The sequence below is a fragment of the Carcharhinus amblyrhynchos genome, chromosome 7 (assembly GCF_965287045.1).
Source record: "Carcharhinus amblyrhynchos chromosome 7, sCarAmb.v2.hapA, whole genome shotgun sequence".
Classification (NCBI taxonomy): Eukaryota; Metazoa; Chordata; class Chondrichthyes; order Carcharhiniformes; family Carcharhinidae; genus Carcharhinus; species Carcharhinus amblyrhynchos.
In genome coordinates, this window is record NC_137330.1 from 68,993,808 (window position 1) to 69,016,331 (window position 22,524).

At 43.0% G+C, this 22,524-nt stretch overlaps 1 protein-coding gene across 9 annotated transcripts in view; it reads left to right on the forward strand.

The window, feature by feature from the left end:
* Positions 1-22,524, forward strand: part of fam184ab (family with sequence similarity 184 member Ab) — a 214,841-nt gene that overhangs the window by 53,527 nt on the left and 138,790 nt on the right. For 8 of the 9 annotated variants that reach the window (XM_080192543.1, XM_080192542.1, XM_080192545.1 and 5 more), the window contains exons 3-4: positions 399-534; positions 20,497-20,678. The exons of the other annotated variant lie outside the window; for it this stretch is intronic. In XM_080192543.1, coding sequence (XP_080048669.1) covers positions 399-534; positions 20,497-20,678 — 318 coding nt within the window. The remainder of the gene's footprint in view (positions 1-398; positions 535-20,496; positions 20,679-22,524) is intronic. 9 annotated transcript variants of the gene reach the window in all.

The following is a 22,524-nucleotide window of genomic DNA, read 5'->3' on the forward strand; positions in this document are numbered from 1 at the left end:
CATTTTGCATCGGACAGTCCATGCTTAGCTGGACATATTATTGTCATAATTCTTGTAGGCAGTGGAGAGGCATGAAATGGAATGCATCTCTGAGTAGATTTTTGTCTCCAACTGCTCGTGATCTTCCAAAAGATTGGCAAGGATGAAGAAGAAAGCCATTCTCTCTGATATCTTCTGTCTTTAAAAGACGTATCTAGGTAACAGTACAATTGCCATGGGAGTTACATATTATTGTCATGGCTTGTGTGGCATGAACTTTTAAAATTCACTATCCCACTTCTAATTTTTTTAATTTCCTTTTTTGATGTGTTTAATGTAACCACAGTGAATTCTAAAGAAAAAGAGGCCAGTTGTAACAAATAATATTTTCTTAAGCAATATGCTATGTATTCTTTCAGATGCTTCAGCAACAGCTGAAAGAGAGTCAAGAGAAAGCTGATGATACTCTTACAAAACAAAAGCAGTTAGAAGATGAACTCGTTGCTTGTAAAGACCATATTCAGCAGCAGTCCACAGAACTGCTGCTTAAATCAAGTAGGTCCATCTTGTATTTAAAACCCATTTATTTAAACAAAATGGAATTTCCACCATCCGATTTTTTTATTCTAGTTTACTGACTTTTTCTGCAATAGTTCTATTTAAATCTGCATTATGTGCATTTCAGAGGATTAATTATCAGGATATAAAGGATTTTCTTTACAATGTGGAAGAGGGCAGCTGCAGGCAGTTAGTTTTTGAAAAATACCTATGCGTTGCATTTCATAATTCTTGAAGTTGGAGCTTAGAACTCCAAAGTGCATAACTGCTCAGTGTGAGACTTAACTTTTTTAACCCAAATACCTTCCAATTTCTGAACTCGTTGGCTTGAATTTCCAACTTTTAACAATTTTATGGCCTGGTCATAGGTTTCCGAGATGAGCTGTATATAGTTTAGATGTTGCAGCACCGTGAATTGAGTATTCGGGCAGTCAGACCTACTCCACCATCTTGTCAGGCGTAGCAGGTTTTGGCCTTTTTAATTCCCAAATCCACAACATTTCCCCAATCTCTTAATTTCGGTCCTTCTCAATTAAATATTTCCTTCGAAAGACTCTTACTGATCTGACAGTGAAGGTCTCCTGAGGCAGCGCATTCTACATTTTTGCACACAGGATTTTTTTCTTGGATTCACTTTTAACTGATTTTGTTCTAATTGTAAGATTATGCTCTCTTTCTCTGGGTGTCCTTGTTAGAGAAAAGTCATTTCCTATCAATTTCCTTCAGTTTTATATCCTTCAATCAACTTGCCTTTAATGTCTCATCTCAGGGACTATAACCCAAGCTTACTCAGTCTCTCACCTCAGCAAAACTTTTTCTTCCTGAGGGCGGCACAGTGGTTAGCACTGCTGCCGCACAGCTCCAGGGACCCGGGCTCAATTCCAGCCTCATGTGACTGTGTGCAGTTTGCGCATTCTCCCCATGTATGCATGGGTTCCCTCCGGGATCTCCCGGTATCCTCCCGTGATCCAAGCATGTGCGAGTTAAGTTGATTGGCCATGCTGAATTGCCCCTTAGTGTTCGGGGCATGAGCAGGATAAATACATGGGTTACCAGGATAGGGTCTGGGATTGTGGTTGGTGCAGACTTGATGGGCCACATGGCCTCCTTCTGCATTGTAGGATTATATGATTCTATGGTATCATCCATTGAACCATGACGAAACCATCTGTATATTGTTTCTGAGATAGGATGCGGAACACTGATCACAATACTGTTTTGAAACCTGACCAGAGTTTTGATTTGTTTTCACTTCAAAATGATTTCCCCTGTATCATTTGGCTTCCTGCAGATGGTTTTCATATTTTGCAGGCTTTTTTCCTTGGTGTCAGTAGTACCCATGTTGATGATCATCAGTTTTAACTCTTAAAATTTGGGTTTTAGGATGCCTATACAAGTGATATAAGTCATTGAATTCATTGTGTTTAGTGGTAGAGTTCCTTCAGATAAGTTTGAATACTACTGTTGTTTTATTCAGTGAATATGTCCATGAAATAGTCAACTAATATACATTCATTATTTTTAGTGCGCCTTTCTTTTAAATTTTGTTTCCATTTCTTTTATTCATTCAAAGGATGTGAGGGTTGCTGGTAAAACCTGTTTTTTTTATTATCCCTCAGTGGGCCTTGAGAAAGTGGTAGTGCATCTTCTTGAACCACTTCAGTTCATGTGGTATGGTTTAACATACTGTGCTGTTAAAGAGGGAGTTTCAAGATTTTGATTCAGTGGCAGTGAAGGAACAGTGATATATTTATAAGTAGAATGAGATGTGATTTGGAGGGAAAATTGCAGATGGCTGTGTTCCCATGTACCACTGTCCTTGTGTGTGAATGGTAGAGCTAGGGGGCATGCATGTTGCTGTGAGAGGAGTGTTCCCAAATTGTTGCAGTGCATCTTGCACTACCATTGCCACTGTTCACTGCTGGTGGAGGGATTTAATCTTTAAAATGGTAGATGGATTGAAAGTCTAGTGGGCTGAAGCTTCTTGAACGTTGTTGGAATTGCACTCATTCAAGCTAATGGGGAGTATTCCATCATAATGCAGACTTGTACTGAAGAGACGTTCGACAAGCTTTGGGGAATTAGGAGATGGGTTACTTGCCACAAAATTCTCAGTATCTGATCTCTTGTAGCCACAGTATTTGATTTCAGTTAAGCTTCTGAGAGGGTAATTCAGTGACGATGCTGTTGAAATTCAGGGGGTGATGATTTAGTTCTCTTTAGTTGGAGGTGATCGTTGTCTAGCATTTGTGTGCACAAATGTTATTTGCCCCTCATCTTCCAAGTCAAGGCTTCCAGCCTTTGGGCACTGAATTGCAAATGGTATTAAATATTACGCAATCATTGGTGAACATGCCTGATCTTTCTCTACACCCTCGCTATGACTGTAACACTACCTTCTACACCCTTTTCTTTCCGCTCTATGGTAAGATTTGTCTCTTATTCATGTAAGAAACAATACTTTTGACTGTATACTAATACGTGTGACAATAAATCAAATCAAAACTTCTGATGGAATTCAGTTCTTTTATCTATATTTACAAAGAACAAAGAACAACACAGCACGGGAAACAGGCCCTCTGGCCCAACGAGCCCGTGCCGCCGTCCCACTGTCTCAGTGACCTGTTCATGATTTTAGTCTACGCCTAATGTGCGAGGATCAGGGAGGTCCAATTTAGGGACAATTTAGTACCCAATCAATCAGCCTAAAAGCACATCTTTGGGGATGTGGGAGGAAACCCACGCAACCACGGGGAGAACGTGCAAACTCCCACAGACACAGGCCCAAATCCATGTGTCCGCACAGTAACAGAGATAGTCTCTGAGCTGTCATGTTGCCCTCGAGACGGTCCAGTTTAAGCACACTAACGACATGAAGCAATAGGCAACTCCCGAAGCAACGTCCAAGAGCAGCCCACTACAACCTGCCGCATGCATGCCCCTTGCTGGACTTAAATGCCTGTGGAGACAAAAAAATTCATTATTAAACAGGCAAAGACTGTAACATCCCTGAGGCAAAACGTATTCCCAAGCCTACAATGTTTAGTAAGGCCTACTATATCCCCCTATATGTAGCCCACTCATGTGGCTGTCTAAGTGACTCTTAAACAACCCTAGCGTGCCTGCTTCCACCACCTTACTCGGCAGTGCATTCCACACCCCCACTACCCTTTGCGTGAAAAACTGCCCTCTAATATTTGTCTTATACCTAGCCCCCCTCACCCTAAGCCCGTGACCCCTCGTTCTATCCATTTCTAATAGCAGAAAAAGCTTACCACCATTTACTCTATCTATCCCCTTCAAAATCTTATAAACCTCTATTAGATCCCCCCTCAGCCGACGTCTCTCAAGGGAAAACAGCCCAAGTTCATTCAATCTTTCCTCGTAAGACAGCCCTTCCATACCAGGCAGCATCCTGGTAAATCTCCTCTGCACTCTCTCCAGGATCTCTACATCCTTCCGGTAGTACGGCGACCAGAACTGGACGCAGTACTCCAAGTGAGGCCTAACCAACGTTCTATACAACTGCAACATCAGACTCCTACTCTTATATTCTGTACCTCTTCCTATGAAGGCTAACATACCATACGCTTTCCTCATCACATTCTGCACCTGCGCCGACACCTTCAGGGACTTGTGCACTTGCACCCCCAGGTCTCTCTGCGTATCTATACTCCGGATAGTTCTACCTTTTATCGTATAACTCCCCTCCACATTATTCCGGCCAAAGTGCATCACCTCGCATTTCTCCGGATTAAATTCCATTTGCCATCTATCTGCCCAATCTACCAGCCTGTCTATGTCCTGTTGCATTGCCAAGCACTGCTCCTCAGTACCCGCCAATCCAACCATCTTAGTGTCATCAGCAAATTTGCTGATCACACCACCTACCCCCTCTTCCAAGTCATTAATATATACCACAAATAGAAGAGGTCCTAGTACCGAGCCCTGCGGCACACCACTGGTGACAGACCTCCAACTGGAAAAGGAGCCTTCCACTACTACTCGCTGTCTCCTCCTCCCAAGCCAGTTCTCCACCCATCTACATACCTGGCCTTGTATCCCATGAGCCTTCACCTTTTCTATCAGCCTACCATGAGGGACCTTGTCAAACGCCTTACTGAAATCCATATAGACGACATCAACGGCTTGTCCTTCGTCAACCGTTTTTTGGACCATGCTTGTTTTGAATCTAAGGGATTTCGGTTCTTGTCTGACAAGTCTCTGCTGTAATAATTCTCAAAGCATTATTCACTGATTTTGACAGTTATTCAAATTTCTATTTCTCTATCTAGTCACTTTGACTTGGTTGTAAAATTGTTTTTGGACATTCCTGATTCATCTGACTGGTTTTCCTTTACTTATTTTCTGCTATCTTTATAGAGCTTGCTATTACTCATTTCATATTTATACCTTTTGAATGGACCTACCTTATATTAAGTTAATCTTTCTCTACACCCTAGCTATGACTATACACTACATTCTGCACTCTCCTTTCCCCTATGGACCCTGTGAAAGGTATGCTTTGTTTGTATAGTGCACAAAAATATTTTTCACTGTATACCAATGCATGTGATAAATTCAGTCATCTTATTAAGCTGTTTAGGATCAAATCTCTTTAAATTGTACTGGCTAGCCGCTGGGATACTGGATGCTCAATGATATGCCTTAAGTAGAAGAACTTCTACTGAGGACAACTGAGTATGCCTGAAGTTGATTCTGTTTAAGCTCTTTTCTTTCATTTCCTTGAAGCATACCTCTTTTGAAGTTGTGTATCTGACTGCCGGTATGCCTTAAATCTAGTCAAATTATTGTGCTACGTGACAACTGGGGTGGGGGTGGGGGTGCGGGTGCTGCTTCTTCTATTCCATTGGTATGTGGATTACTTTCAACTATTACATTGAGATACAAGTTTACTCTCCTGGAATTTCATATACACGAGTTGGGATACATTCAGGAATAACTTGCAGTAGTTCCGATTCTAGACCGTTTAGGTATTCTGACAACATTTTCTGAGGTGCCATACCTCCAGTAAGATAGTGGAGGCCATGCACAGTGCAAAAGTCTTTTTGGAACATGACAGGTACATTGCTGGTGATTTATTTTGTCTAATAATGTGAATGCCTACAATTTCCCACTCAATGTGTCATTGATTTTCTGAACATTGTTTGTCCTTGAAATTTGAAGTTTCTAATTATATTGGAGATGGTATTAGTGTAAACATTCTGTTTCCACATACCCTCTGGTCATTGCTTAAAATAAACTGAAGTTTTTGTTTTGAGCTAGTATTTGGCAACTATTAATAAAGAAGGGGGAAAGAGTCTAATAAACACTTGAAAATTTGATATCAGTTTTCCTTTACAGAGAATTGTACATGCTGTACATGCTAACTTTGCTTCATAGTTCTCACCAGAATGGTTTCAGCGCAACAAACTGATATATTTGACATTAATATTTTTTTTTTACAATTCCAATTTTGGTAAAATACTAAGAGATTATCCCCCCCCCCCCCCCCCCCCCCCCCCCTTCTTTAACAACTCCTGCCATCTCTGCCCATCCCCGTTCTCCATATACCCTATTCAGAAGAAATGAATAGAATAAGGAGGTTTACTAGGCTGATGCCGGAGTTGAGGGGGTTGAGCTATGAGGAGAGGCTGAATAAACTAGGCTTGTACTCGTTAGAGTTTAGAAGAATGAGGGGAGATCCCATTGAGACGTATAAGATGATGAATGGGATGGATAGGATAGAGGTGGAGAGACTCTTCCCGCTCAGAAAGGATAATAGGACTAGGGGGCACAGCCTCAAGATAGAGGGGGAGCGGTTTAGAACGGAGTTGAGGAGGAACTTCTTCACTCAAAGGGTGGTGAATCTCTGGAATTCTCTGCCCGTTGAAGTGGTGGAGGCCACCTTGCTAAATATTTTTAAGACGCGGGTTGATGGGTTTTTGATAAGAGAGGGGATTAAGGGTTACGGGGAGAGGGCGGGAAAGTGGAACTGAGCTACGACAGATCAGCCATGATCTTATTGAATGGCGGGGCAGGCTCGAAGGGCTAGATGGCCTACTCCTGCTCCTATTTCTTATGTTCTTAAAACTTTAACTGAGGACCATAGTATCAAGGATGAATAAGTAATTGAGCAGATTGACAGCTGCAAAAATAGTGGTATAAATGAAAAGTCAAAGGCTTGTGGTTGGCTACTTGAAAATATAACTGTCTTAGGCAGAAAAGGCTTTATTAATGTTGGCAATAAGTGATGACTTTGTCTAAGACTTTCTAATATGTTGATAAGCAGTAAAAATAAAGTGGTTATCATCAAGTTCAGCAAGTGTTCTCCTTTAAATGTAAAAAAAATCACTGCATTGCCTAAAAAAAGATGGTGAATAACTGACCAATTTATTCAACTGGAACAATGGTTATTAAACTGAAGAAATGGAATAATATACAGCCATGACTTAAAAGCAAATAAAAAATTGGAGTAATTAAATTAGCTCATTAAACCATCCTTACCATGAAGTGTGTAAAGTTTAGAGAATATGATGACTTAAGTTTTTATTTGTTTACCATCTCCAATTTCTCATTTTGCAAATTGTCAGTTGACTTTTTTCAAACTAGTATTAAGTTATTTTTGAGGAAAGGCAATTTTTTTTTACATTTAGAAAGAATGTTGACCTTGATGCCACCTCACTTATTTTTACCATTTTCTTTCATGCTAGAAAGAAGTTAGATTTTCTAATTGGATTTAAAAGAATTAGACTAACATCATCCATTTCCTGTGTGAGGAACTTAGATATTTTATTTGCTATATGAATACAAATTGTACTTTTATGGTATAAAATACATTTCTCTGCTTCATGCATCACATGGTTTATTGATATTATTGCAAATGTCAATAAACCATGTGTATCTTTGAAAAAACTTTATGCAAGAAAAAAAGCTTAGAAATTGAGAAATTTAGCAAATAGCTTAAATAATATTTATGCTGGGTTTTTATTTGCATCTTAATACCAAAGTTACTTCAAAGCCAATGAATTACTTTTGAGAGTGCAGTCATTGTTATAATGCGGGAAACGTAACAATTTGTTCATAGTTTCACCAATACCAAAACGATATTGAGCAAGTAATCTGTTTTAGTGATATTGGTTGAAATATAAATATTAGTCAGAACATGAGGGAAAGTTTTCTTTGTGCCATGGAATCCTTTACATCGATGTAAAAGTGGCCTCTGTTTTAACATTAAAAGCAAGTTACTGCAGATTCTGGAACCTGAAACAAAATGCTGGAAAATCTCAGCAGATCTGATAGAATTTGTGGAGAGCGAATTGAGCAAACATTGAGTCTGGATGCCCCTTTGTCAGAGCTGAAGACAATAGAAAATAGGATGATGTTTATACTGTTAAAATCTTAGAATCTCTACACTAGAGAAGGAAGCCATTTGGTCCAGCAGGCCTGCACCAATAGCAATCCTACCCAGGCCCTATTCCCGCTTGTATTTACCCTGCTAATCCCCAGATACTGAAGGTCAAGATGGCCAGTCAACCTAACCTTAACATCTTTGCACTGTGGGAGGAAACCCACACAGACATGAGGAAAATGTGCACACTCCACATACATGCATGCATAGGCACATGGCCAGAATTGAACCCAGGACCCTGGTGCTGTGAGGCAGCAGTGCGAACATGGTGCCAACATGGATGGAGTGGGAGGAGATTGACATAGATGCCATAGACAAAAAATTAAAGGGAATGCAAATGGTGGTGATCATGGCTGAGAAGGGTGCTCACAGCAGCTTATTAAGAGATGAGAATGTGTAAATGGCAGAGCAAAAATAAACAGAGTGCCAAAGCACGATCTCAGACATGTAACAGATGATCCTACTGGGGTAAAAAAGGTGCAAAGCTAGATTTAAAAAGGATGAAATAAATGAAAATAATAAAACATATATATAATAAGGTAAAATGAAGTGATAAAATTAATGGAAATAGGATGAAGGTGGAGGAGCAAGTTCATTCATGTTCTGAAGTTGTTGAGCTTGATGTTCAGTTTGGAAGACTTTGGAGTGCTTATTTATAAGATGAGGTACCATTCCTCCAGTTTTCATTGAGCTTCACTGGAACATTGCAGTAAGCCAAGGATGGACATGTGGGCATGAAAGCAGGATGGTGTGTTGAAATGATAAGTGACAGGATGTCCATCCATGCTTGTGGATGGACCTGAGGTGTTTTGCAAAGGGTTCATCCAGATTGCATTAGGTCTCTCTGATGTAAAGTAGACCTCATTGGGAGCAGTGAATGCAATAAACCAAAAGAGGTGCATGTGAAATGCTGCTTTCCCTGAAACGAGTGTTTAAGCCCTTGGGTGGTGAGCAGGGAGGAGTTAAAGGGGCAGGTGTTGCACCTGCTGTGATTGCATGGGAAGGTGCTGTGGGCAGGGGGTGAGGTGTTGGTGTGATGGAGGAATAGATCAGGGTATCCTGGAGGGAATGGTCTCTGCGGAATGCTGATAGGGGAGCGAGGGGAAGATATGTTTGGTGGTGACATTGTGCTGGAGTTGGCAGGAATGGTAGAGGATGGTCCTTTTGAATGTGGAGGCTGCCGGGGCAAAAAGTGAGGACAAAGGATTCCTATCCTGGTTGTGGGAGGGAGGGGAGGAAATGGAGATGAATTTGACACAGTTGGGAGCCCTGTCAACCACAGTGGGTGGGAAACCCACGATAAAGCAAAAATGAAGACATAGCAGTGCAATTTTGGCAAGTGACATCATTGAAACAGATGTGAGGGAGGTGAAGGAACTGAGAGAATGGGCTGGTGTCCTGACAGGATGTGGGGTATGTAGGGCTGTAATCAAGGTAGCTGTGGGAGTTGGTGGGCTTGTAATGGATACTACTGGACAGTCTACTGCCAGGAATGGAGACAGAGGCCAAGGAAGGGAAGAGATGTGTTGGAAATATACCATATGAATGAAGGTGATCGAGGGGTGGAAGTTGGAAGCAAAGTTGATAAGCTTTTCCAGGTCTAGATATGTGCATGAAGTACACCAAAATAGTCGTTACAGAACCAGTAAAAGAACCGTGTGAGGGGATGGGGTAGGATTGGAACAAGGAATGTTCCACATACCTCTGCGGGTACCCATTGCAATACCTTTTCCTCTCTTCCTCCAAATGAGGGAGAACAAAAAGCTCAGACAGAGGAGACTGGTGGTAGATGGGGATTGTTTAGGTATCTGTTTGAGGAAGAAGCTGAGTATTATCAGGCCATCTTTGTTGGAGAATTGAGGTATGGATGGATTGGATATCCATGGTAAAGAGGAAATGGTTCAAGTCAAGGAACTGGAAGTTGATAGAATCTTACAATCACAATGCAAAAGAGACATTTCAACCCATCACAACTGCACCGACACATGAGAAACACCTGAGCTCCCACCTAATCCCATTTACCAGCACTTGCCCCAAAGCCTTAAGTTATGATGTGCCAAAATACTTTTTAAAAGATTTGAGGCAACTCACCTCTACCAATCTCCCAGGCAATACATTCCAGACCATCACTACCCTCTGGGTAAAAGGTTTTTCTACAGATACCCCCTCAACCTCTTGCACCTCACCTTTAACCTATGTCCCCTCTTGATTTACCCCTTAACGAAAGGAATCTTTGATCCTTATCCATTCTGTCCATGCCCCTCGATCAGGCCACCCCTCAATTTTTTCTACTCCAACAAAAACAACCCAAGTCATTCCAAACTCTCTTCATAATTTGAATGTTCCATCCCAGGCAGCATCCTGGTGAATCCCCTCCAGTGCAATGGTTTGCTTCCTATAATGTGTCAACCAGAACAGCACATAACACTCTAGCTGTGGCCTCACTAAAGTTCTGTATAACTCCAACATGACTTCCCTGGTTTTGTAATCTATGACTTGAGGGGGTGAGGTGTTGGGTGTGATGGGGGAATAGACAGTGGCGCAGTGGTTAGCACTGCTGCCTCACAGCGCCATACACCCAGGTTTGATTCTCGGCGTGGTTCACTGCCTGTATGGAGTTTGCATGTTCTCCTCGTATTTGCATGGGTTTCCTCCTACAACTGAAGACGTGCTGGTTAGGTGCATTAACCTGAACAGCCGCCAGAGTGGTAACAAGAGGAATTTCACAGTAACTTTATTGCAGTGTTAATGTAAGCCTATTTGTGACTAATAAACAAAATTCACTTTTGATAAACATGAAGCGGAGATGGCAGCATTGGACTGGGTGGTCACAGTAAGAAATCTCAAAAGTAGGTTAAAGTCCAACAGGTTTATTTGGTATCACGAGCTTTGAGTGCTGCTCCTTCATCAAGTGAATGGAAAGTTGGGTTCACAAACATGGCATATGGATAGAGACTCAGTTGCAAGACAATGGTTGGAACTCAAGTCTTTACAAGTACAGACAATGCGAGTGGATTTGATAAAGGAGATGTCCCATTTGTCGTTTTCACCACCTACTGACATGCCCTTCTGCCTTCAGAGATTTAGGAACAAATATGCCATGGTCCCTTTGTTCCACAGAACTTCATAGTGTCATAACATTCATTTGAATACTTCCTTCTCAAATAACTCCTCCTAAAGTATAACTCGCATATTTCAGGGTTAAATTCCATCAGTCACTTATCTGTCCAATTTGACCATCCCATCTATATCTTCTTGTAGTCCAACACAGCCTCATTGTAAACCAGCAGGCCAATCTTTGTGTCATCTGTAAACTTACTAATCCTACCACCCCAGTCATATTTGTTATATACATATAAATGATGAATAATAGGGGACTCAGGACAGATCCTTGTGGTACACCACTAGGCACTGGCTTTCAGTCGCTAAAACATTCTTCTGTCATCACCCTCTATCTCTTACAACTGAAACTTGAATCCACTCTACCTCATATGCATTTGCCTTTTTTACAAGTCTCCTATCTGGACCTTGTCAAAGGCTTTGCAGAATTCCATATAAACTACATCAACTGCACTATCCTCATCTACACACCTGGCCACCACCTCAAAAAAAAAACTCAACCAAATTCATTCGGCATTGTCTCCCTCTGACAAAACCATGCTGACTATCCTTGATCAAGCCTTGCCTCTCCAAGTGGAAATAGATGCTGTCCTTCAGAATTTTCTCCAATGGTTTCCCTACCATTAATTTGAAGCTCACTGATCTGTAGTTCTCTGGCTTATTTTTGCAACCCTTCTTAAATAGCGGAAGCACATTAGCTGTTCTCCAGTCCTCTGACACCTCCCTGTGGCCAGAGAGGAATTAAAAATTTGGGTCAGAGCCCATGCAATTTCCTTCTATGCATCCCACAGCAGCCTGGGCCACAATTCATCAAGACCAGGAGATTTGTTCACTCTTAAGCTTGCCAACGGCTCCAATGTCTTGTTCTTCCCCATGTCAATTTGCTTCAGAACCTTGCAGTCTTTCTCCCTGAAATCCATGTCTTCATTCTCATTCTCTTGAGTGAGGGTAGATGTGAAATACCTATTCAACGCTCTACTAATGTCTTCTGGCTCCACCCACAGATTGCCCCCTTGGTCCAGGGGCCTTACTCGTTCCCTGGTTATCCTCTTCTCGTTGAATATCTTGGGATTTTCCCTACTTTTAACAGCCAGAACTTATTCATATATCCCCTCTTTGCTTTCCTAATTGCTTTTTTCAGCTCCACACACTGATTTGCTTTCCTTGTACTTGCTAAAAGTGTTTCTTTTCCTTCTCATCGTGTGCTGAATGCCTTTGGTCATCCGTGGATCTGTACTTGTTAGTCCTTCCTATTACTTTAGTGAGAACATGCTGGGCTCCCCATATCCTTTTTGAATGCTCCCACCATTGCTGTTCTGTAAATTTCTCCAATAGGTCATATATGTAGGGCATCAGAAAAATCATGAATATAGGTGGGAAGGGACTGAACAAGAGTCAAGATGGGAAGAAATCAGTTCAGTGGTTCAGGAACAAGCTGATACAGTTGGCCTACTGGGACAGTCCTGTTTGTGGATTTTGGGAAGGAGGTAGATGTGGGCTGACCAGGGTTCAGAGACAGAGTTATGGAGAGATGATCTCTGGAGGCTGTGGTATAAGTGGCAATCCTGGAAACAATGGATTGGTATTCAATCGTGGGGTTGTGGTCCAGGATGAGGGAGGATGAAGTGTCTGAGAATGGATGCTCAATCTTAAGTAAGGTCAGTATGCCAGACAACAGTCCCACATTTGCTGGCATGTAGTCAGGATTGGACCTGAGAGCGAAGTGCAGCAAACTCAGAAGGAGATGGGTTAGAGTGGGAGAGAGGAGCAGGACAATTGAGATGGCCGATGTCACACCAACAGTTCTCAATAATAAGATGAAAAGCAGGTAAGAAGCAGAGGTATGGGTCCTAGCCGAGGAAAAGTGCTGGAGACAAATGAAAGGATCCATTAAACTGGGAGAGAACTCCAATCCAAAAAAGTGAGAATGGAGGCAGTGGATGCAGAGTCCAGCTTCATTTCAAGCCCAAAATTCATTGAGCTGGGAGCATAGAAGTACGAAGCCGAGTCCAACATGTTCAGTCTCAGAGGGGAAGGTCAGAGGGTATGGTGAATACACGCAAGGACTGGTGTTAGGAGGAATGGCGTCCAAGTGTTGGTAAGATGAGGAGGGTCCTGAATGGGCATTGGTATCAGTAAGTTGTTGGAGCTTCTGTTTCTTTACACCTGTAAAAGAGGAGAAAAAGTTTCTTAAGGAGTTGGATGAGATGAAGAATGAAATTAAACTGGGGAAAGGACAGCTTTGAGATAGAACATAGAACATTACAGCGCAGAACAGGCCCTTCGGCCCACGATGTTGCGCCGACCAGTTACAAAAACAATGACCCACTAGCCTATACCAATCCCTTTTCGTCCATAAACCTATCCATAGATTTCTTAAACGCCCCCAAACTAGGCGCATTTACAACTGCAGCAGGCAGGGCATTCCAATCTCTCACCACCCGCGGGGTAAAGAACCTACCCCTGACATCCGTCCTGTAGCTACCCCCCCTTAATTTAAAGCCATGCCCCCTCGTGCTAGCTTTCTCCATCCGAGGAAAAAGGCTATCACTATCCACCCTATCTAAACCTCTAATCATCTTATATGTTTCAATAAGATCCCCTCTTAGCCGCCTTCTTTCCAACGAAAACAACCCTAAATCCCTCAGTCTCTCCTCATAGGACCTCCCCACCATACCAGGCAACATCCTGGTAAACCTCCTCTGCACCCTCTCCAAAGCCTCCACATCCTTCTTGTAATGTGGGGACCAGAACTGCACACAGTACTCCAAGTGCGGCCACACCAGAGTTGTGTACAGTTGCAACATGACGCTGCGACTCCTAAATTCAATCCCCCTACCAATAAACGCCAAGACACCGTACGCATTCTTAACAACCCTATCTACTTGATTCCCAACTTTCAGGGATCTATGTACACATACACCTAGATCCCTCTGTTCATCCACACTATTCAAAGTCCTCCCGTTAGCCCTATACTCGACACATCTGTTGCTCCTACCAAAGTGAATTACCTCACACTTCTCCGCATTAAATTCCATCCGCCACCTCTCGGCCCAGCTCTGCAACCTATCTAAGTCTCCCTGCAGACTATGACACCCTTCCTCACAGTCTACCACACCTCCGACTTTGGTGTCATCAGCAAATTTACTAACCCACCCAACTATACCCTCATCCGGATCATTAATAAAGATTACAAACAACAGTGGCCCCAAAACAGATCCCTGAGGCACACCACTCGTAACCGAACTCCATGATGAATATTTACCATCAACCACCACCCTCTGTCTCCTATCTGATAGCCAATTCCTGATCCAACTTCTTAGATTACCCACAATCCCATACATCTGCATTTTCTGCAGAAGCCTACCATGGTGAACCTTATCGAACGCCTTACTAAAATCCATATATACCACGTCAACTGCCTTGCCCCCATCCACCTCTTTGGTCACCTTCTCAAAAAACTCAATAAGGTTAGTAAGGCATGACCTACCCGCTACAAAACCATGCTGACTATTTCTAATCAATTCATTACAATCCAAATAACTATAAATCCTATCCCTAATAATTTTTTCTAAAACCTTGCCCACAACAGAAGTAAGACTCACCGGTCTAAGATATAAGATGATGAATGGGATGGATAGGATAGTGGTGGAAAGACTCTTCCCGCTCAAAAAAGACAATAGGACTAGGGGGCACAGCCTCAAGATAAAAGGGGGGTGGTTTAGAACGGAGTTGAGGAGGAACTTCTTCACTCAAAGGGTGGTGAATCTCTGGAATTCTCTGCCCGTTGAAGTGGTGGAGGCTGCCTCGCTAAATATTTTTAAGACGCGGGTTGATGGGTTTTTGATAGGAGAGGGGATTAAGGGTTATGGGGAGAGGGCGGGAAAGTGGAACTGAGCAGCGACAGATCAGCCATGATCTTATTGAATGGCGGGGCAGGCTCGAAGGGCTGGATGGCCTACTCCTGCTCCTATTTCTTATGTTCTTATGTTCTTATGTCTATAATTCCCGGCAAAGTCTCTGTTCCCCTTCTTAAACAATGGGACAACATTCGCTATCCTCCAATCCTCCGGGACTACACCAGAGACCAATGATGACCTGAAGATCAGAGCCAGAGGCTCTGCAATCACCTCTCTAGCCTCCCAGAGAATCCTAGGGTAGATCCCATCTGGACCAGGGGACTTATCTATTTTCAGCCCCTCAAGAATATCCAGCACATCCCCCTTATCAACCGTAATACTGTCTATTTTACACCCCTGCAACCCAGTGTCCTCCTCAGCTATATTCATGTCCCCCTGCGTGAACACTGAAGAGAAATATTGGTTCAATGCTTCTCCAATCTCCTCCGGTTCCACACACAACTTCCCTCTGCTGTCTGTAACTGGCCCTAATCTTGCCCTGACCAACCTTCTGTTCCTGACATACCTATAGAACGCCTTAGGATTCTCCTTAATCCTATCAGCCAAAGTCTTCTCATGTCCTCTTTTAGCCCTTCTTAACTCCCTCTTCAACTCCCTCCTAGCCAATCTAAAGCTTTCTAGTGCACTACCTGAGCCCTCAAATCTCATCTGAACATAAGCCTCCTTTTTCTTCTTAACCATCGACTCAACTCTTTTAGTGCACCACGGTTCCCTAGATCTACCAATTCCTCCATGCCTGACAGGGACATACCTATCAAGGACTCGCAGTAGCTGCTCCTTGAAAAAACTCCACATTTCGGACGTTCCCAGTCCCTGTAATCTCCTAGTCCAATCTATGCTTCCTAATTCACTCCTAATAGCCTCATAATTACCCTTACCCCAGCTAAAACTACTGACCTGAGGTTCCTGCCTATCCCTTCCCATCACTAAGGTGAACGTAACCGAATTGTGGTCACTATCACCAAAATGCACACCAACTTCCAAGTCTAGCACCTGGTCTGGCTCATTTCCCAGCACCAAATCCAATATAGCCTCACCTCTAGTTGGCCTATCTACATACTGAGTCAAAAAAACCTTCCTGCACGCTTTGTACAAACACTGACCCCTCTAACAAGCTAGAACTATAGCAATTCCAATCAATATTCGTAAAGTTAAAGTCCCCCATAACAATTACCCTATTACTTTCACTCCTAACCAGGATTGACTCTGCAATCCTTTCCTCAACCTCTCTAGAACTTTTAGGAGGTCTATAAAAGACTCCCAACAGGGTGACCTCTCCTCTCCTATTTCTAATCTCTACCCATACTACCTCAACTGAGAAGTCCTCACCAAACTTCCTCTCCGACACTGTGATACAGTCCTTGACTAGCAATGCTACCCCACCCCCCCCTTCTACCTTCTTCTCTACTCCGACTAAAGCATTTGTACCCTGGAACCTGCAACAACCACTCCTGACCCTGCTCTATCCATGTCTCTGAAATGGATGGGGTGAGTCAATGCTGTTGGAGAGAGATATCAAGTGTGTGCATATGGCGGCGCAAGGCACTGAGCGTGGATCTCAGATGCGACAAGAACAGCAGTCCAAGGAATGTTGTAGGTCCTGGAGATGTCTATAATCTTGGGTGGATTCAAAATATGAAGAATGGAACTAACAGTATAAATATTATCCTATTTTCTGTTGACTTCAGCACTAACGAAGGGGCATCCAGATTTGAAATGTTAGTTCTATTCTCTTTCCACAGATGCTCTCAGACCTGCTGGGATTTTCCAGCATTTTCTGTTTCGGATTCCAGCATCTGCAGTCATTTGCTTTTATCTTAAGTGTTTAACTCACTGCCATTCTCTTCCAGGAATGCCTACCCGGAAGAAGTACTGCTTTTCTCTCCAACAGGATTTCCACTAGTCTCTTTCACTCTGTCCACCTTCATTTCTTTCCATTTCCTTCTGGTGTTTGACAAAGTGTTTACTAAAACTTGCTTTCAGAGCCAAATTTCCTTCCTCAGTGACTGTTTCCATCTCCAATTCACTCCACATGGATTTCAACTGAAGTTCCATCCCTCATTTTTCGAATCCACCCAGGATTATAGGTATCTCCAGGACATACAATGTTCCTTGGACTGCTGTTCTTGCCATATCCTGAGACTCGTGCTCAGTACCATGTGCTGATGCCTTAACAAGAAACTTCTCTTCCCTTTTGGGTGTTAAGGGGTGGAAGCTACAACAACTCATCGATGCCAATGCCCACCCAGGACCCTCCTCCCATCCCTGTCTCTTGGATCATATCCCTCCTAATCCCAGCCCTTGCCATATATTCACCATACACTCTGACCTTCCACTCTAAAGCTGAACATGCTCTACTCAGCAAAGGACTTTTCTCTGTACCCTTACTCCCTACCTCAATAAATTGAGCTTGACATGATGGTGAACTCTTCTTCCACCACCTTTGTCTGTGCTCACTTCTTTGGACTGGAGTCTTTCCCCTGTTCAATGAATCCTTTCACCTGCCTCCAATATTCTTCCTCCACCAGGACTCCTTCCTATGGCCTCTTACTTGCTCTTCATCTTTTCATTGAGAACTGTAGGCGTGACATCAGCATTTCAGTTTCTCTGCTCCTCTCACCCACTCTAACCTGTCTAACCAGAAGAAACAACCTCCAGCATCTACCCCATTAAGCCCCTTCAGAATGTTACAAGTTTCAATGAAATTACCCAATTAAGGCAATGGTTGGTGTCAGTGAACTCAAAAGAAGATCCACATGACCTGACATTTTATGGACGGTGCACTAGTTGGCACCACTACCTCACAGCCTTGAGTTCAATCCCAGCCTTGAGTTACAGTCTGTGTGGAGTTTGCACATTCTCTCCGTGTCTGTTGGGTTTCCTCAGTACTCCAGTTTCCTCCCACACTCAAGTTGTATGGATTAGGTTGATTAGCGATACTAAATTGCCCCTTCGTGTCATGGGGATTAGCAGAGTAAATATGGGAGTAGGGCCTGGGATTGTTGTTGGTGCAGGTTCGATTGGCTGAATGACCTCCTTCTGCACTGTAGGGATTCTGTAATCTCCTCCAGAGATCTTATCTGCACAGCTTTTAACCTCATAGCCTCCCAACCCCGCATATCCTGCTTCTACCTCCTTCCCAAAATCCACAAACACTACTATCCCTTTATGTCAGTCTGTTCCTGCCTCACTGAAATAATTTCTTCCTGTCTTGACTTCATAGTCTCTCCTCTTGTACAGTCCCTTACCACCGATATCTATAATTCTCCTGATGCCCTACGTCCTGTCAACATCTTCCATTCCCAGGATTAAACCACTTCCATTGAACCACTTTATTACCATTCTGCACCCAGGAGAAAAGGTAGAGCAAAGGAAAGCAGAATGTCAAAGGACAACCTGAGACAAGTAGTGGATGTCCCTACTGGATTGGGAGGCTGGGAGGGAGGAAGGCAAGATGTGAAAAAATGAGATGTGGAAGAAATGAAAATAAAAAAATCTATAAATAAAACAAAATGAAATAAAATGAATGGAAACAGAGTGAAGGTGGAGTGATTTCGTGCTTAGCGCTCTTCATTTCTTCCTCAAACAGAAGCCTGAACATTCCCCATCCACAACTGTTCACCTGTCTGGCTGAACTTGTTCTATCACTCAATTTCTCCCTTAACTTGTCTCACCTACTCCAAATAAAAGGTATGCCTCTGGGTGCCCGCACGAGTCCTACTTATGCCTGCCTCTTTATAGGCTATATGAAACATTCCTTGTTCTAGTCCTAAGCAGGCCCCCTCCCACAACTCTTTTACTGGTTCAGCAATGGCTATTTTGGTGTTACTTCACACTCTTATCTAGACCTGGAAAAATTTACCAATTTCACTTCCCATTACCACCCTCGATCACCTTCGTATAGTAAATCTCCAACATTTCCCTTCCCTCCCTTGACCTCATTGTCTCTATTCCTGCCGATGGACTGTCCACTAACATTCTTCGTTACAAGCCCAATAGCTCCCACAGTTACCTCAATTACAGCTCTTCACACCGACCTCCTATAAGGGGCTGCATCCTATTTTCTCAATTCCTTTGCTTCTGTTGCATCCATTCTGATTGTGTCACTCTCCAAAATTGCACTACTGATAAGTTTTTCCTTAACTGTGGTTTTCCTACCCATTGTGGTTTACAGGGCTTGCAACCATGTCTGACCCATCTCTCGCATCACTGCTCTCACCCCTTCCCCACCCTCTCAGAACCAGTACAGGGTCCCCCTTGTCCTCACTTTACATCCCACCAGCCTCTGCATTCAAAGGATCATCATCTGCCATTTCTGCCAATTCCAGAATGATGCCATCGCCAAACACATTTTTCCCTCACTCCCCTCCGGGATCCCCTGCTGCGCTCTTCCGTCACACTGAGCAGCTCAGCCCTTGCCCATGGCACCTTCCCATGCAATTGCAGAAGGTGCAACATTTGCCCTTTCCCTCCTTGCTGCTCACTACTCAAGGGCTTAAACATTTGCCATCAGGTGAAGCAGCATTTCACGTGCGCCTTTTTAATCAGGTCTATAGCATTCTTCGCTCCTAATGTGGTCTACTTTACAGTGGAGAGACCAAATGCAGACTGGGTGAATGTTCTGCAGATCACCTCTAGTCCATCCACAATCAGGACCCAGACCATCCTGCCACTTGCCATTTCAACACACCATTCTGCGCATGTCCACATGTCCATCCTTGGCTGGTTTCAATGTTCCAATGAAGCTCAATGTAAACTGGAGGAATAGCACCTCATCTTATAACTAGGCACTTCACAGCCTTCTGAACTGAACGTTGAGTTCAACAATATCAGGGTATGAAATCACTCCACCTTCACCCCATTTCTGTTCATTTTATTTCGTTTTGTTTTATTTATAGATTATATTTTCATTTCTTCCACGTTTCATTTTTTCACATCTTGCCTCCCTCCCATCCTCACAATCCACTAGAGACATCAGTTACTTGTCTCAGGTTGTCCTTTGACATTCTGCTTTCCTTTGCTCTGCCATTTACACTTCCTGAGCTGTTAATAGGATGCTGTCAGCACCTTCTCAGCCATGATTACCATCATTTTCATTCCCTTCGTCTTTTCATCTATGACATCTTTGTGAATTTCACCCTAACAGTGTAAATATCATATTTTCTATTGTCTGTGACGATGGGTCATCCAGATTCAAAATGCTCATTCTATTCTCTCGCCACAGATGCTGTGACACCTGCTGAGATTTTCCAGCATTTTCTGATTTTGCCTTTGTTTAACATATTTACTGAAAGCTGGCACCTCCAGCAGCGCATCACTCTGTGCTGTACTGGAGTGTCAACCGTGGTTCTGTGTTCATGCTTCTGAAGTAGGACTTGAATCCCCAACCTTCTAACTCAGATGAGAATGTTGTCGCTAGGCCAGGAATGAATATCAGTTTAGTATTAAAACACAAGGGACTTAAGGTTACTGTGGGACAAATATAAAATTGCACCATGCTGTGTTTAGGTCAGATTGCAACGCTTCAAGCTACTCAATTGACCCATGAAGCTACAGTCCGGGAACTGGAGTCACAACATTGCAGGTTAAAGGAGAGGTTATCACACCTTGAAGAAGAAAGGATCATTTTGCAAGACAATAACCAGACCTTGGATGATCGACAGAAGCAGCAACTACTGGCTATTGAGAAGGTTATGTTCTTTTCATTGGAAATTTTTATTTTCTGTTCCCAAATGGAATGTAATGGGATATATTTTGGAAGCGGATCAATCACATTAAGTTTCAGATGATGATGCTGCTTAATCCTTTTGAAAAGTGATACTTTTTCTATGAAAATATGTAAATATGATTTAATTATTTCACAGAATTGTAGACTCCCTACAGTGCAGAAAGAGGCCATGTGGCTCATCGAGTCTGCATGGACAACAATCCCACACTGGCCCTATCCCCATAACCCCACACATTTGCCCTGGTAATCTCCTAACTCTGAGGCAATTTAGCATGGCTAATTCATCGAACATGCACATCTTTGGAGTGTGGGAGGAAACTGGAATGTCTGGAGGAAACTCACGCAGACACAGTGAGAATGTTTGCACAGTCACCCAAGGCCAGAATTGAACCCGGGCCCCTGGCACTGTGACGCAGCAAATCTAATCACTGTGTCACCATGTTTTCTTGTTTCTAAACTTTAAAAACTCATTGTGCTAGACGTGTTTCATATTTTTAATCAGGGGTTATTGAGCATTATTTCTTCCTCATTGGAGTCATATGATTCCGATCAGGGCTCTGAAAATATTGGGCATCATTGTAGTGAGACCATGCAGGTCATCTACCCACTCCCTGACAATGTTCCAGCAGCAGGAGAGGCACTAGACTGGCCTCCTCTGCAGTGGGGCTGCTGAGAGTGTTTAGGGCTTTCTTCCGTATGTGTGGAGGTCTAGGCTTGTTGCTGGGCAGTGTAGGGATGCCTCCTTTACCAGCTCCTCAGCCAATTGGAGAGAGCCCCCCCCCACCGATATCCCCCTCCCCTTTTCCTTTAGCTCCTTATATACTCTGACCATCCAATCCCCACACGTGTGACTCGTGAGACCCAAGACCTGATTTTGGCTGTGGTCCATCAGCATCTTCATTTCAAGGGACTTTGTTTCTAGCAGTGGCGCTATCAGTGGTACTACTGGAATGAGAGAGCTGCTGGCCACTTGATTTGCTAGCAACTCTTGGAGCTGGAGCTTCGTCCCCAGTGAGGTGGAGGGCTCGCCTCAAGCTAGTAAAAGTCATGGAAATGGGCACATCCATGACTTTTACCCTGGTGGGTTGGAGGGTGAGTTGGTGCTGCAAGCAAGGACCCTGCCACCATTGTAAGATTCGTATCTGTGACTGTATACATCTTGTAACAGATGCTGATGGAGTGGATTTCTACTGAGAAAAGGTAAAGTAGCAAGTTTAACCTATAAAAGTAGTTCTGTACAGAGCTGGTGTGAGGTTAAACCTATATTACAGACAGGTAAGCAGATGTGAATTAGTTCACAAGGGTTGGAATTGAACACTTGGCTAAGGATGTGTTCAGTGTACAGTATGTGATGTAACATTTTCTAAATTTTCTCATTTTGCTGACAATGCATGCATGTAATTTGTAATATTTTGTTGATTATGTTGAGTATCGACTAAGGAGCATATTTAAGTACTCAATGTGAGATATAAATACATTTGTGTTCCTCATATTAAATGAAAATTAATAATAAGGCTTCTGACATATTAGTATAGCAGTTAGACTCAAAATGCAGACAACTGCATTAGGCATCCTGAGTCATGAGTCCAAATTCCAACTTAGGAATTGAAGATCGTTTGATTAAATAAAGTCGGGAATAACAAGCTAGCTTCACTAATGGTGACCATGAAACTGCCTGATTGTTGTAAAAGCTCTCCTGGTTTACTAATGTCAATCAAGGAAGGAAATGTGCTGTATCTACTCTGTTTGTGACTCCGGGTCACACCAGTGTGGTTGACATGCTCAACTGCCACCTAGCAAAGTGTTCA